The sequence below is a fragment of the Chiroxiphia lanceolata genome, chromosome 8, assembly GCF_009829145.1.
Source record: "Chiroxiphia lanceolata isolate bChiLan1 chromosome 8, bChiLan1.pri, whole genome shotgun sequence".
Taxonomy (NCBI): Eukaryota; Metazoa; Chordata; class Aves; order Passeriformes; family Pipridae; genus Chiroxiphia; species Chiroxiphia lanceolata.
This window is the reverse complement of record NC_045644.1, coordinates 12,291,310-12,308,080: the sequence shown is the minus strand read 5'-3', so window position 1 is coordinate 12,308,080 and position 16,771 is coordinate 12,291,310. Positions and strand designations below refer to the sequence as shown.

The window sequence follows — 16,771 nt, the reverse complement described above, 5'->3', positions numbered from 1 at the left end:
CGGCCTCGGCACCGCCGGGCCCCGGGCCGGCATCGGCACCGCCACAGCCACAGCCACCCCGCCACAGCCACCGGCACCGGCACTGCCACAGCCACAACCACCGGCACCGGCACCAGCCAGCATCAGCATCGGCACAGCCACAACCACCAGCACCGACCCTCAGCCCCGAGCCTCGCTGTCCCCGCCCGCCGGCAGCATGGCTGAGGTAACCTGGAACCTCTGCCCCCTCCCTTCCCCGCCCCTTGTTTGGACAGGATGAAGGCTGTACCTCAGGATAAGCCCAACAACATCACCTGTGCATCACCTGTATCCATAAGCCATGTTTATGTGTAGGGGTTACCCGTGTGAGCAGAGCTCAGTTATGTCCTGCTTTGAAAGCAAGAGCAACTAGCCTACTTGTACGTAGGCAGTAACAGCAGTTGTATCTTAGGAACAGCTGCTACTTTTAAGATCGTAGGTGTTATTTCGCCCCCTGCCGCCCCGCTTATTGCCAGTCTTAACTCTATTTACGATCACAAACGTAAACAGGATCAAAACTGAAGTACCTGAAGGGAGCCTACAAGAAAGCTGGAGAGGGACTTTACACAAGAGCATAGAGTGACAGGACAAGGGGGAATGGATTCAAACTGAAAGTCAGTGGGTTTAGATAGATATTAGATTAGATTATTAGATTAGATATTAAGAGAAAATTCTTTATTGTGAGGGAGGTGAGGCACTGGAATAGGTTGCCCAGAGAAGATGTGGATGCCCCATCCCTGGAAGTGTTCGACTCCGGACTGGATGGAGCTCTGAGGGACCTGGTCTAGTGAAAGGTGTCCCTGCCCATGGCATGGGGGTTGAAATGAGATGATCTTCGAGGTCCCTCCCTCCCTGATTCTGTGGTTTGGAGAGGAGGATGAAATAAGAAGAAACCTGTGAGTCCCAGAGCACGCTTGAGGAGGAGGCAATAAGTTTCAGCCTCACACTGCAGATTGCCCTTCCATGCTAGCCTGTGTTTTTCCCACTAAAGAGTCTGACAGAAGAAGACACCCCAAACCAGAGTCTTGGCGAGAAGGAGTACTTGGAACTGGTCTCTCTACCTCAATGTGTCGCATGGCCTGACCTTTATTTCAAGTCATAAGGGCCAATTTTTAAGGTTGTGGGAACTGTGTATTTCATTGCCTGTCTTTTGGGATGGGGACTCGCCAGGGCTGTGCTAACAGGAGAGCTGCTTTCCTGTCCAAGTGAGACCATCTCTGAGATATGCTTGTAAGGTTTTGGCACAACTGAGCTAGATAAAAAAAATGTCCTCTGTGAAAGATTTAACAGTAGTATTTCCTGCAGAGGAAGGACTGGCTTGCATTGTTATTACTGAAGCTTTCAGATACACTTGTCAACAAGTGATTTGCTGGCACTATTTGCATGGAAAGCATAAACTAATCAAACTTTAGAGGGAAGAGAACTGGGCAGACCTGAGACTAAAATACTAAAATTCCTCAATGGTTGATGCATTATTCAAATGCTATCACAATGATGGTGTTTTGTAGACTTATCTTTAAAGCAGTTGTGGGACTCAATTACAAGAAGTCTGACTGTTAAAGCACAGGTTATTTCAGTTAAATCAGGGGAGATGTGTTTGAAAAATAGCCTGCAATATGCATATCGTGTTAGCAAAAGAACTGTTATTACAGAAAATTTTGTCCTGATTTCTTAGTAGCTGTTACCCACTCAGTATATTACTTTTTTATATTCTGGGGTCATAAGTGAGATGTTGAATTCCTCCGATTTGTTGATTACCTTATTTCACTCAGGAAAAGTCTGACAAACCATATCTAGAAGAAAGTGCCTTCGAAGCACTGGAAAAAGACTCCCAAGAATTCATCAGTCTGCTTAAGAGAGATGAAGCTCTGGAACAGTTCCGTTTGGAATATGAGAAGCTCCTTGCTGTTATGAAGAAGTCTCGTGAAAATGAAAAGCATCTCATGGGCAAATGCAGGAAGCTGAGTGCTGAGCTTGTGGAGAAGTCATCTAAAGTAGCTGTGCTCACAAAGCTCTCTAAAGATGATGAGGAAACTATATCATCACTGAAGACGGTAAAGTTTTGAATAAAATGAAATACGTTCTGAAATTGTTAATGAAACACATGATAATGCGAAAAGCACCTCCAAGAACACTTTTGTTTTATGTAGAGAACTAGCTGGAGAATGAAAAATAGAGCTGGTATCTCCAGCTGTTTAACCTCTGCTTTGCTACCAACTGCTTTGTTTTCTCAGCCTGGTGTTTTTACAGGTCTCAGTCTAATTCTACGTTTATTTGCAATAAACCAACTCCATCAGCTTTCAAATATTCACAAATAGATTTTGTTTAAGTTTTCCCTCCGTAAAATAGCACATTTTCAACTTAATACACAGTTTTTTTATTCATTAATACTTTTGAAGGGCTTCTTGCATATTAACTATTGCCAGAACAGAAAAAATCTATTTCTTGCTGAAATATGGACTTTAGGCCAGGGAAGTGACAACTCATATAAATTAATGTTTCACAGTGTTTTTGAAAAGGAGTCCTATGTAGCATTTCAGTGTTATTTTATTAATTTACTTGGATGTGTTCTTTATTATTACTGATTTGAACTCTGTCAAATCAAAGTGCTTGGGTCACTGAAAATATATGATGGTTTTTTTAGGCTTACAGTGAGTTTTGACCATCAGAAACCTAAAGCTGACAAATGATCAGAAGTCTGTATTTGGAACTTCTCACATTCTGATGGTTTAAAAACAGCCTGTGATACCTAGACAGCATTTAATTTAGCATTTACTTGAGAAGCCTCTGTGCCTTACACTAAAGTGTTTTGTTCCAGTAAAATAAATTCAGCGTTGCAATCCAGAGTGATTTATGAGCACTACAGAAATACAAGTTCTTGGAAATGAAGTTTCTTGTCCTTAGAATTCGGAAGAAAATACACTTAGAGTAAATAGAAATAGCAGCACTGTCATCCTATGGCTGCAGCTTGCAAACCCATGGTACTGCTCAGAGCCTCCTCAAGGAGGAGGAAAGGTGTAGAAAATTTTGTTGATGTTCACTGCTTCTAATCAAAACCTGGTAGATGAGTGTCAGGAACCACAGTGATCCTTCTGATTTTCTTTCTGCTATTACGTGGCAATACTCAACATGTGAACAGTAGCAGAGGTGATCCTTCAAGATGTTCCCAAGCTGAGACATTGTCTTAGTAACATCATAAAACTGAGGAGCAGAAGTGTTGGGAAAATAAGAGCCTTTCCAACTTCAGCAGCTAATTTGAAGCTCAGGCAGGGTATGGCTTCACCATACTGCCTACTCTTAGACCTGTTAAGAGACTTTCTAATGAAAAAACTGCTTGACAATATGATCTTGTTAGAAATTATTTGCAATGCACTTGTGACATTTCAATTCTAGTGGCTTGCTGTGAGTCTAGTATACAGCACTGATACTTTTTCAGTTTGGTTATGAGAATTAGTCTTTCCCTTAAATGTTCAGAAATTATTTGGATATAATTTAAAATGTTCTTGGTATACCCTTCATCTTCCATGTTATTCTCCTTTCTGAAGGGAGTTTCTATTACAGCTCTAGAATTTCACTGCAATCTTACTAATATTCAAAAAAAGTGTTTCACAAGATAAGTGTTGAGAGAAGTTGAAGTGCTAAAGTAGCCAAGATGATATTCTTCAGGGCTAAATTAAACAATCTGTCCCACAATTTAATTATTTATAAATGATAAAATAATCCTGATGGTGCTGTTCCCGTAAAAATGGCATAGTTTCTTCAAATTAAGGCCCTAAATCTCAGTGACTTGATGGGTCATTAGGGTAACAGGAGCACAGCCTTCCTCTTCTAGATCACTGTTTCATATATGAATAGAAGTTACAGAAGCAAAGTTTTTCTCCGTGTGAAAGCCTGGTTTTAATCAGTGGGGTTTGTTTGGGGCAGGGGTTAACCACACAGATCAGTGGCTGGTGGGACTCAGGTCAGTAATAATCAATAGCTGGTAACTATTGTCTGGTGGTTGTTCAGGGCTCTGTTTTGTAGTTTTAATAAACTGGACGTAGCAGTCTGCTGTTTAAAGTCCTATCAAAGGAGCAAAGGGCCAAGCTAATCAAGAAGGGACTACAATTCTGTTTTTCATGGGTAGGGATACTGATCCGTGAGTCTGCACTGGAAGAATGCTAGAAGGGGAATTTATAGGAGCTTGTACTGCCCTGCTTGGAATTACCAACTTTTCAATTTCCAGGCGTATCAATCCAATATACTAAGAAAGCATTTCATTAATTCTCAGGTTCTGAGCAATGAAACTGATGTTTGGGGTATTTAATGAAAATAAAGTAAGGCAATCATGCTTTATGAATTCTGCTTCACAAGTTCCAGAGTTCAGTACTTCTCCAAAAATTTTTGAATGATTCTAACGTCAAATATTCAGTGTACTTCATTCTTTAATTATGCAGCAGACTGCCAAGCGTGTTACCTAACAGAATACTGCAGTTACTCAGTGTTACTGATACGCTTGCAGTCTTTCAGTTCCCCTCTCCACTTAGTAACAATGGGAATATTTTTTCAGTGAAGGCTTCCATCATCAAATTTCCTCCTCTTTACTTTTGGAGTTGAAGGATCTGTTGATCCGCTTTTCACAGTAAAAGACACAACGAAGAAGCAACTACAACAAAACCCAGTTTTGCTGATGCTGAAATCTGTAGCAAATTCGTATTTAGATTTTGACTAATAATGGAGCCATCACCTGTGCTTCCTAAATTTATTGATAAATATTGGTATTATCAATACAAATTCAGTAGAATTGGTTTTGCACATCAAAAGTAAGATGAAGTTCAAAAAGCACACCTTAGGGAGACCTGAAATCACTGCTTATCTGAATGGCCTTATTGACTTCAGGGGATCACTTTTGCAAATACCAGAACAAAATACTCACTGAAGCCAGTAGAGCCTCTCAGAGAGCATATTGATTTTATTCCCCAGTTCTATCCCCCATAACTCCCATCGTAATGATTTAATTCACCAATTTTAATCACAGTCTAATCAGCCAGCAGGAAGCTTTGATTTAAGTAATCAGCTTTAATCTTACTTTCAATTTGCGTTTTTATAGGGAAAGGATGGTTGCCTCTTATTGGTTGAAAAATCTGAAACATATTTATTTACAGTTATATTTTATGCTCCTCTGCTATACAACATGATGCACTATGTCTTCATGCCATTATTTCAGTCTAACATGCATTTATTTAAATTTCATAATTGAACATTTTTATGTAAGATAATAATAAATGAAAAATGTATTATTTACTAGATTATACTTAATCCTTTATGTGTGATCATTGCTGTATTTGAATGCAAATTAGAACTCAAAATGTATAAGACAAATTGACTTTAGTATTTAAAACTATTTAAATGTGCTTGATACTTAAGTGAAAAAGCACATTTTTCAAACTAAATTTTGAACTAAGTAATTTATTAAGTAATGAAAATACTCCTTGTAGATAGTGAATTTAATTAACTAAAATCTCTTTCAGAATTTCTGAACAAGTAAAGCCCACCATTTAACTTTTATCATAGCTTGGGGGGAAAAAAAAGAAGAGCAAACATTCCTGATCATTAAGTTCCAGATGGTTTCCCAAATTTGGATATGCTGAACTAGTTGAATAAATAAAATGAAAATATATTCCCTCTGCAGTTTGAAGAGGCTGCAGATGTTATATTTTGTATAATCTTTTCAGAAAAATCTGGTTGCCTGTTACCTCTGCTGGTTTGATAACTTGAATTTTTAATTTAGGCAGTAAACAGCTAAATATTACACTTATTTGGTCTTTAATGGTCTGATAAATATATTAACAACATACCATAATATAGGTGTCATAATTTAGAGTTTAATGTTATATAGAGGTTTTTGTAGGATCAGAGATGTTCAGGACAATAAATAATTCTGTAAACAATTTGATATAAATTAAATTATTTTATTTTCTTCATTGTGGAAGTGGTTTTAAAAATATTTTTTCCCTGCCCCATCTTCATATGATGCAAGCAGGAGTTGAAAGGAATATTATGGCCTGATGTAATGCTGTTTCTCTTTAGCCCTCCCTGGGGAGACCCTGGAGCTAATGGAGAACTGCACAGCCACACTTGGGGTCTAAATCTGTACAAATCTGTCAAGTCCAGAACTCCAATAGGAGCCAGCTGACAAAAGGGTGTGAAAGAGGGAACATCATGCTGTGATTTGCAGCTCAGGGACAAATGTTGTGTCTTCATTATTTACTGAGTCTTTGGGAACTTTCCTTCCAGTCCAGTCGCTTTCTGAATCTATGCGCTTTTTTTAGCACAGGATTCCAGAAATGGTAGGAGCTTGGTTTGAACCTGGCAAGAAGTAAGGCTTGTTTTTGATTCATAAGGATCTGATTCAAGGGAGAGAGATGCAGGGGAAGTTAAAAAATTAAGTGAACCTTCCTCCCCTATGCTGTTTGTGGATATCAAACCATAGACTTGTGAGAGGCACAGAAATCTGTCATTCACGTAACTCCATGTGCTGAAATTTGGCATAGGAGTTGTGGCTTGTCTAAATATGTAGTTAAAATCAAAATACGCTACCTCTTCACAGATGAAGATGAACAAAGAGACAGAAAAGTCAAGTAACATCTTTTTCTCATCCAAATCAAATTAGATGTTCACTGTCCTAACAGCTAATAAGACTTCTACTCTAGACATGAGCTATTTAAGTAGGTGGTACCTTTGTGGGCACTGAATTTTCAGTAAATTTTTAGATATTAGTGGTACTCACATGATCAAAGCCTCGTAGAGTGAGATTTGATAATGCTCAGATCTGTGTGTTAATAGAAATGTATTAGGGCTTTTGTGATGTAAATTGACATAGCCTGAATGGCTCAAAATGTTTGCTATGCCCTCACGCCCAAAAAAGATAACCAATTATGGGAACTATTGGGAACCTAAGCATGAAAAGACACAAAACCCTATTTTCTCAGCTAACTAAAATGCCAGGCAATTAATTTTTAGTTTGTGGTTAATTTTAAACACAAATTAATCTATGTAATTGTTTTCCATTTTGTTCCTAGGAGCTTGAAAAGTCCTGGAAAATGGTGGATGCAGCCTATGAGAAGGAACAGAAAGCAAAGGAAACAATTAATTCACTGCAAAAGGAAATTGCACGCCTAAATAATTTAATGAAGGAAAGAGCTGGACAGGAGTACAAGTAAGTTTTCCTCAGGAAGAGGGAAAACCTAATTTGATTTTCTATCATTCTACACCTTATTAAGCCATTTAAACCCTACAAAGATACTAAAAAACAGAGAGATCATTTCTGCCTTTTACTTTTCTCATGAATACACATTTATTTGTCCATGTGTTTATGCAGTGAGCAAGTACAGAATCAGGCTCTGAGTGAGTTCATTCAGCACTGGATTAAACTGAGAGATCAAATAAAAATCAATATTATGCACTTTCTCAGTATGTGTCATATTGTTTTATCTGACTAGCATTTCAGCATACTTTGTCTTAGAGAGATACTGTCAACATTTTCACATTTTACAGCAGCAAGGTCAAGTCAAGGAAGTGGGAGACTTGATTTCTTCTCTGTTCCTAGCTTTGTTATAAGGCATTAACACTGTCTGTGTTCTCGTTCCTATACACTTTGAAGATTATGTTTGGGTTTTTTTAAACCAGATACTTTTGCATAGAGAGGCATAGTCTGAGGTGGATCCTCTAACCACTACAGTTTGCAAATAATAATCATCCTCGAGCTGCTCAGAAGCCCTCCAAATTCTACTGTTTGTAGTATCAGGTCCTCAGACTCTTCTTATTGCTGTAAGATTAATGTAAACTCAAATACGAGATTAAGTGTATTGACCCTGTGACCTGTGCACTTTCTGTTGAAATTACTGATGGTTGGCCCTGCTGGTTATGGCTTGACACAATTAAAGGTATTTATTTGTATTATACATAAAGGATATACATGGGGCATGCTCATCTCTGCATGCACTGTATATCCAGGCTGCAAAAAAGCAACTTGTATCTGTGAGCAAGGTCTTCAGTGTGCTCAAACACTTCCCCTCCAAGGAAAGTGCCAGCAGTAGACCACCTGGGTCCGAGAGAAATCCATTCCTTCACCATTTGTCCCTGAAATGTTCTCAACCTCTTTAACAGGTTTCCTTGGACCTAAAGGCTTGGTCATTAAGTCTTCCCTTGTGTAACTTTCCCTAAAGGCATCTCTCTCTGGCTGCTTTTTGCATTTTCTTGCAAGAGGCAGGAGCCATTACTTTGCCAACACCTCACTCCTGTTTCCAGCTCTGCTCAGGCTGCTGAGACCTGCCTACTTACAATTTCTTCTTGAAGTTCTTTCTGTATTGCCCTCAGTTCCATGCTTAAATACCCTGCCCAGGGACAAGGCCAATAGATGAGGTAACTCCTTTGCAGGATTTCAGCCCTGAAAACCCTATTGTCTTTTAGAACTATAAGGCTGCTTTTTACGTTGAGCTTGAACCCACAGGGCTTAGACTTTCTTTCATATTGTAAATGTGTCAAAACAGAGAGTCAGTTTTATTCTTACGTTATGTGACTGTAAGACATAACCTCGTTAGGTGTCCAGTCAGGTAAACTGCAGAGGCACTGGTATTTTTGGTCCCTAAGTAATTTTGTAGTGAGCAGACAAGAGGGAATTTTGTTTCCTGCTACCTTTTTGGGAAACTGAAGGTTTATTGATACCCGTGAGAATGTTATATAGCAAGAAAGAGTGATTTATTGGACTTGGTTGGTGGTGATAAGTATCACAGTAGATAAAGCATATAATTCACTTGACCACCAGAGGAGTTTAAAATGAAACAAATTACTTTTAAACACTTGTTTTTCACAAGGGTCCTGCTCTGGCATAGGAGGAAGAACAGGAATGGCCTGTGACACTGCTTGATTATTGTTTTCTTCCTTCCAGTGTCGAGGAACTGCTAGAACTTCAAGAAGAAGTAACAAAGGAGCGAGACGAACTGTTGTCAGAAGTTGTGAAGTTACGTCAAAGTCTTGCTGAAGTCACAGAGCAGCAGCAGGAAGCAGAGAAGGCAAAAAATGAGGCAGAGCAATCTGTTCTGCAGGTCTGTACCAATCACTGGGTGGTGATTTTTAGGCTTTGTCCTGAGCCTTTCTCCACACCTGCAATTGATCTCCATTGACTAGTATGGTCCCTGTTCTTTCACATCTCAAACATGAGGAGTGCTCAGAAAGGAGTCTGTTGTGAATGATTTTTCTGTACTTCCAGACTGTGTCCTTTACAAAGTGTATTGTCATGTACCAGCTGCTTCTGTAGCTTCCCAATACCCTGAATGAGACCAAGGTTGCTTTGCCTGAATATGAATATGTATAGCTTCCTTTAAATGTGTATAGCAGCTAGAGATACAGAAGGATGAGGATCTGTAAAATAGCCATTGAATGGAGAGAAAGTAGAAAAGGATGGAAGATGGTATACAGAACTCTGACACATCAAATGTAAAAATATAATAATGAGGAATGAAAGAATTTAAAACAGAATATAAGCAAGGGCTGAAGCAAGACATCAGAAGAAAGGAGGAGCAGAAAAGAATAAAAGAACAAAGAAGAGATAGAAAAAACATTTGGCTTACAGTTTTTTATTAATCACAAATAAGAAAGTAATGATCAGTCTAGGTTTCATGCCCAGAACTTGTTTCTGTTTCTAAAGTGGATGAATGGGAATGTATTAGAAAAGAATATAAAATCTGTGTTTTCTTGACAGCATTTTGGGCATGGGAGAAAAGAGAGAGGATTGAAACTCCTGTCACAACCTGTTGAATCTTGTCAGCCTTAATCTTCTGATACTCACTTCATCAGCCCTTAAATTTACAGGATTGTTGCAGCATTTGTAATCACCTCCCATTCTCCCAGTATGGAATTATTCTCCCCTTCAGACTGCTTAAATGACAATGTCCTTTTGAAGATCCTGTTGAAGACCCTGTCAGTTCTGGTAACTTTTCCTCTGTGAGCTCAGAGGGGAGGAATCCTTAAGCAAAGAACATATTTTAATTGCTGGTCCTTGCTGAACTTGAGTATTTCCATGTGGATCAGCCCCCTGCGTCTCTTCTCTGCTGATTCTGCTCCATCACATTTTTGGGGAGGGAGAGAGCAGAAGTCACAAGACAGTCTATTAAATGTGAGAAAAAGCTCCTCTTTTAAAGTTCCCACAGAGGAACTTTGAGAGCAGAAACATTGAGATCAATTGTGAAAATGAGCACTGGTCTGACACGTCTCGCTTTCCTTTAATATCAGTGTAATAAATGTTTCTGCTGGTGAGATAGAAAAGTAAAAATCCTTGCAATACAACATCAAGCCCTAATTAATTTTAATGCTGCATTCAGAAAGTACCACTTATAACAGAAAAGACATTAGTGCCACTGAATCTCCAGAGGAATACTTTTATGTCTGAACTGTATCAGACCCTGCCGTGTGGGTGAACTAACTGGTGCTTAACAAATTCTTGTCATCAATAAATAGGTTCCCTCATGCAGAATTTTTTGTTCAAGCATTAGAGAACATAATTATTTCTGAGGAGATCCGGCATATTCCATGTAGTAGTGGGTATAGTAATATAGAAGCTGTTGTTTCCAAAATCAAGCATAGTAAGAGCGGTGAGAGGACTTGTTTTCCTGAGTCAAAGGCAGAAGAACTTAAAACAGTTTTCTTCTCTATTATTATAGCTTCAACAAGACATCCAGCTGCGTCAGAATGAGGAACTACGAGAGGCTCGAAAGAAGGAAAAAATGGAGATTGAGCTGACAAATCTTCTAGCTGAAATGGATAAAAAGCAAGATGAGATCCAGAATTTACAGCAGCAAATAGAGAGAAGCAAAGAGGAACAACTGAAAATGGAGGTTCATCTTAGAGAGCAGAAGGTAGGGTACTGTATTCATCAGATCTAAGATTACAGTCAGATGTTTAATTAAGTAGAAAATGGATTTTCCTGAAGAGAGAGGGAGGGAGATTATTTTAAGTTATTAAATTTTAATAAATATTTGTTTTTATATATGTACTAATTTACAAATAAATAAGTATGTAAAGCTTGCTAACAAATTTCAGATAGATTTCCTCACAGAAATCAGTAGTGGATTGCAATGGTATTGTTAGAGATCATCTTGAAAAAAATCACAGCAAATGAGACATGTGAAGAGCATGAATGATCTAATGATAGTAACAGAAGACTGCCAGGCTGGACTTCTGACTGTATTGCCAGTTTTGCCATTGATTGTCTCTAATGGCATTGGTAAAAAATTTTACCTCCATCTCCTTCTCTCTTCTTTTTCTCAGTATTTTTTATCTACCTTTCAAGCCTGCGGAAGAGTTTTGTGAAAGGGCAGAGAACTGTCTTCATAAACCTTTTTGATTGATTTTCCTCATTCTGTTTCTAAGAACTTTATCTGGAAATGTCCTGACATAGTGTTCTGCAAGTGTGTGAGTTTTCAAGTTTTCAGTCCATTTCCCCATTTCCCCCAGACTTTGAGAAACTCTCAGAGAAGCAATTTAAGTAAATGGCAGGGTAGATCTCATCCCTGTAAACCAATCCTACCTCAAGGGAAACTTCCTTGTGAGTTGTGTGTAAATTTATGACTTTTATGGCTTTTTCTTCCCTTCTAGTCCCTGAAATTGTGAAGAGGTCTGTGCCAATTTTTTGTCAACACGGAGTCTCAGTAAAATACTTCACATAAAGAGATACAGAGAAGACTTGATTATTTCTCTGAATATCACTGATTTGATGCAGCTTTTGAGGGCAGCTCCATGATCTGCCATGACAATCACATTGTATATACAATTCCTAGTTCTGTTCCATTCTTCCTCCTTTTTATAGTCCCTTTCAACCATTCAAAGCACAGATTTTAAGGGCATTCAATTGTCCAAACTGTCCTGGAAACCAGCAGTTCACATAAAGTGCTGTGCCTGGGCTAATTAACCAGACTTCTGCATTTGCCTGTGCTGGCTTGAAGGTGTCTGTGGAGGCCCTGCATTCTCTTTTCCTAGAAGTCTGTCCAACAGGCTACTCAACTGTGCAAGAGTCAGGGTAGAGATCTGCAAAAGAAAGGGACACAGCTATTGCGATGTCACCGGGTTATTGTTTGTCAGCTGAATTGTAGTTGTCTGTGATGCCTGCTCTTATTCCCATGAAATTAATAATAAAATATCTGTTCTTGCATGACAGTGGTAGTGGTTTGGTACAGCTGCTATAAGCTTCATTCCAGCCCTGTCCAAGTCTCAATAAAGAATTGCCTGAAGCAGCGTTATCCTGACATTTACACTACAAGAAACAGTATTCATTGTTTTTACATTAGATTCTCCTTCTCCTCCTTTGTTGTTTTTTTAAGGGCATAATACATACCAGCTTCATCAGTTTATCATGCATTAATGACTGGAGTGAAAAATATGATGGTTGTTCTTTCCTCACTTGTATCTGTACTATCTGCAAGCGATGTTCCATCAAGCAGAAGAAAAGACTGGTATCTGCAGTATTGAAGAATATGTTCTCTATAGAAACCACAAAACCGCTGTTCCAGGCGTTTGACTGAAGACAAATTAAAGAGGAAAATACTTGTGTCCTGGTCTCAGCAAACCATGTAGCCAGAGAAATGTTATCAGCATATTAATGTAGGATGCTTGCTCATAAAACAGAGCTCCCCTAACTCTGATGATTGAAGTAATTTGAATCTCATACTCATTTTCAGTAATTATATGTAGCGAGTTGTGTTACGTGATGGTTGCCAAATGCCTAACAAGAAGTAAAATATTTATCTATCGCTTGCAATAGAGACCAGCTAAGCTTCCAGAAAAAAAAAAGATACTGAATGTGTTATTCATTAGAAATGATAATTTCCCCTAGTCAATGTGAACATGTATCATATTTCACATTAGTAATTTCATCAGCAGTGAAGAATGGTTTTTAAGCAGACAACAATCTGTAACAGCTTTTATCTCCAGGGAAGATGGAAGGTTCTGTCTTCATGTATATGCAGATATCGTAATGAGATTTAAAAGAATTAATAGGATTGTTCTTTAATCTAACAGAACTTGAATGAAAAAGCTAGTAAGGAACTTGAGCAACTTAAGATGAAAAATCAGAAGCTCATGCAAGAGAATGAACAGCACAGTGCGATGTTTGATGAGGTGATGAAGGATGTCAGCCAGAAGACAACACAACTAAAGGTAAGTACCAGAAGGTACATCCATCCTATCAGCCACATCACTTCCATGACAGTCTTACCACTGGATGGGGACAGGGATTACTTCAGTTCTTGTCTTTATGGGCAGTTTTGGAGGAAATCTGAGGAGTTTTTAGGAGTAGATGTGCCTGACAATTAGTGCCATTCTTTCTATGGCAGTACCATGGTCATGGTAGTCTCCAGGCATCTCACCTGGCACTGTAGGAGCAGTAATGCTGGAGGCGCTGTGTTTCGTAAAACACATAAACCAAAATGCTCAACACACTGTGTTCATAAAGGGCATGTCACCCTTTTGACAAATGTAAGGTTCGACTGTGAGATTTTCAAATAAGAGCAGTGACTTTCTTACAATGATTAACCTAATCTGAATTTTGCCAAAACCCATTGAAAAATGTTAATATATTATAATGAAGGTGTTCTGGATGGCTTCCACTGAAGGGAATTGCTTTCAACACTAAAATTTTCCCTTTCCACAGTAGGGGAAATTAAATATAAGTAACCAAGATGGTGTTTACTTTCAGATCTAAATGGTTTTCTTCCCTTACTTCCCATTATTTAACAGTCATTTCATAGAATTCAGAAGCAGGTGAGTTTCAGTTGAAAAAGGATTAAATGATTCCTGCACGTGCTTTTTAGGGTATTTTGAGAACTCTTGTGATAAAAGGAAATGTATCTATCTACCATATCTTGCATTTTGTATCATCATTGTGGTTAAAACACTAAACGTGAGAAAAGTCAGGTAGAAAATAATTTCTAATTGAGTTTTAGTCAAGTATAACTAATTCACCTAAATAAAAAGTTTGTTTGCCAATAGTACCTGTTAGTCAGAATGATAAACTAACCATTGACAGATTAAAAGCTCAGTTCGTAACTAATATAACACAGATGATTCTGATTTGGATCTTAAATGGAGGATGGCTTGTTTTCTGTTGTATTTTTTAGGCAAACTGAAGGACATTTTTCTTACCTATTTGAAAAAAAATTACTGTCTTTTCTGGGCTATCCAGTGTTATCATTACTTCTACCAATACCATACTTGTTTAAAACTTTACAAACAATGTGCTCAAATGAGACTTACATTTGGGGCTCTAGAGTGTCATAGGATTTTGATTCTATGATCTTATCCTGATTTCAAGAAAAGTTGAGGGAACTTTTTAAGTCAGGCACCTGGACTTCTGGGAACAAAAAAATAGAAGCTACTGCCCAGTTAGTAGCTAAGCCAATTGCTAAAGCTTCTGAGAGCCCCAGTCCTGATGTGAGATGCAGTTTTTGTAGGGATTGTGTTTGCAGTTTCATCCTGCAGTGTACTGAATGCCTCCACTGTGGTGTTGGGCAACATGAACTGTGAGGGTACTCTTAAATCTCTTGAAGGTTATTGCCAGTAAAAAATGAAGAGATTCACATCCTCCCAGAGGATACTTTCATACCAGGATTCCCCATCTCACAGAATCAGTATCTGAGGCTGTAAGTGGAACACTATAGTCTGTGATGGCTGTAAAACCCAACAGTGGCCCTGAATTATACAAGGAAGTTATATTTACTTCTTAAAAGCAAAAAGACTGATTCCTGTTGTGATTATTGGATGTGTTTCCTGGTAACCAGTTATGCAGGGTTTTGATTGATTATTTTTATCTCTGTTGTGTAGCATATGAGAGCATATGCATATGCTTTTTCTTTAAAGACAGAGGTTATAAAGGAGTTGGGAATAACGTGCACCTGCTACTTAGGGACATGCAGTCAGACCACACTACAGATATCTTTCTTATCACAGTCACTGTGCCTATTACTTCAAAGGAAATTAGAGCTGGCTGGAGTTAGTCTGCAGGACTAATTGGGTAGTGCTGTGTGAGGTTTGCTGGGGATTAGCTGGGTATTCTATATTGATCATCTTCAGCCCTTAAGTGTAAGATTGGATTATCATTTTCCTTTCCCTAGCTGGCTTTGTGTAAAATTTTTTTAATATTGTCCAATTAGCTAATTATCTTCTTGCAGGTGACTCACAGCATTTATATGTTTACTTCCTGAATTTTGTGAAATAAATATATACCAACTGCAAAAGCATTTTCTTCTTTCTTTCTGTGGATGCTTTCTCTCCCCTTTCCTTGTTGCTGTTCTGTAGGAGAGAGAAGATGAAGCGACTCAGATGCGCCTTGAAATTTCAAAGCTGAACAAAACGAGAGATGTTATCCAGAATAAGCTGCGTGCTGCAGAGGAACAAAAAGTTGATGCAGAAAATGAAAAAGGCATGCTAAAAAATCAAATATCCAGACTGGAGAAAGGTAGGTGCCTAACAGATGGGTGGGTCTGTCTTCTGAGTTTTGATAAGTTTTCTAGATACCCAAATATGTATTAACATCATTAGCTGATACCTAGGGTTGTAAAATCTGTTCACAGCTAATAGAGCTGTTTGTAGTCAAGGCTTTTAAAAAAGTCCACTGAGTTGTTTCTGCATTTTTAACGGCTGTACACTTTGAACCCAGGATTTATTCTCTTTCCTCTTTTTCTCTAGAGTTGGAATCAGCCAAAAAGCAGTCAGAGATTGACAAGAGAGCTACAGATGGGCTTATGAGGGAAAGGGATATGCTAAACCAGGTGAGTGTGTATTGGTATCACTGATAAACCTCACAGCTTGATAATAAAATACCTTTAGTTTAAACACTCACAACACCACAGAAATGTTGTGGAATACATAACGTTAAGTTAAAGCATTCAGATTTCTGTTAGCAGTTGCACATACTGCTTCTTTTCTGTGCATTGAAATAGTGGTGGTATCTGTAAACACACAGAAAATGTCTAAGTTTTAACATATAAACATGTAAACCATCAGGTACTTCAAAAATATGACATGTGCTCACCTTTACTGCAAACCCATTATTTGGTATCCAAAGAGTTCATTGCATCCAAAGAGTGTGCTTTTACACTCTGTAGCATTTGAAGTTTAATATCAATCTAGGCAAACTAAGTCTTTGCTAGTAAAGGAAGAAACCAAAGTGTTGATACACCACGTAGCAGCTTGGCAGGGTGTGTTAGTACTAGTCCTTGCTTTTAAGTCCATTTCTCACACTGATCATTTCCTATCAGCCCAAGGTTGTTGTACTGCAGGATAGCATCTCATGTTTATGGGCATTCCTGAAGTGTAATCTACTAAATTCAATGCCAAAAGATGATTTCTGAGGTGCTTTATTTGGTGTAGGTTCATTGTCCTGTGTCTTGACTCTAGCAGAGGCTCAGATTTGGCAGGTAACAAATACTTGTTTTGTATAGGGAAAGAAAGTTTAAAGTCAGACCAGAAGTCTGATTTTGTAAAGATGATATCTTGGTGCTTTCTGTTTAATCATTATGCATAATTTTAAGATAAGCTTAGTTATTTTCTGCCTTGAAGTTTCTATTTAATACATGAGAAGGAAGAGTATTTGGCTTTATTATTAATTTTACTGGCTATTGGCATGCTTTGCATTCAAAATGCCTTAAAACTGGTAAGGTTTTTCTGGTCATTAGTTATATCCACTTGTAAACAATCCTATCAATTTTTTTGTAGCACAGAC

General features: G+C 38.3%; 1 protein-coding gene across 3 annotated transcripts in view; it reads left to right on the top strand.

Moving 5' to 3' along the window:
- The window catches only part of CFAP58 (cilia and flagella associated protein 58), a 56,177-nt gene continuing 39,406 nt past the window's right edge, over positions 1-16,771 (top strand). Inside the window, exons 1-9 of one of the 3 annotated variants that reach the window (XM_032695440.1) lie at positions 1-51; positions 124-205; positions 1,791-2,072; positions 7,080-7,216; positions 8,948-9,104; positions 10,719-10,913; positions 13,072-13,209; positions 15,346-15,505; positions 15,736-15,818. In XM_032695440.1, the coding sequence (XP_032551331.1) occupies positions 197-205; positions 1,791-2,072; positions 7,080-7,216; positions 8,948-9,104; positions 10,719-10,913; positions 13,072-13,209; positions 15,346-15,505; positions 15,736-15,818 (1,161 nt within the window). In that variant the 5' untranslated portion in view covers positions 1-51; positions 124-196. Of the gene's footprint in view, positions 80-123; positions 206-1,790; positions 2,073-7,079; positions 7,217-8,947; positions 9,105-10,718; positions 10,914-13,071; positions 13,210-15,345; positions 15,506-15,735; positions 15,819-16,771 lie in introns of all 3 variants that reach the window. The other 2 variants (XM_032695442.1, XM_032695441.1) reach the window with 2 other exon arrangements.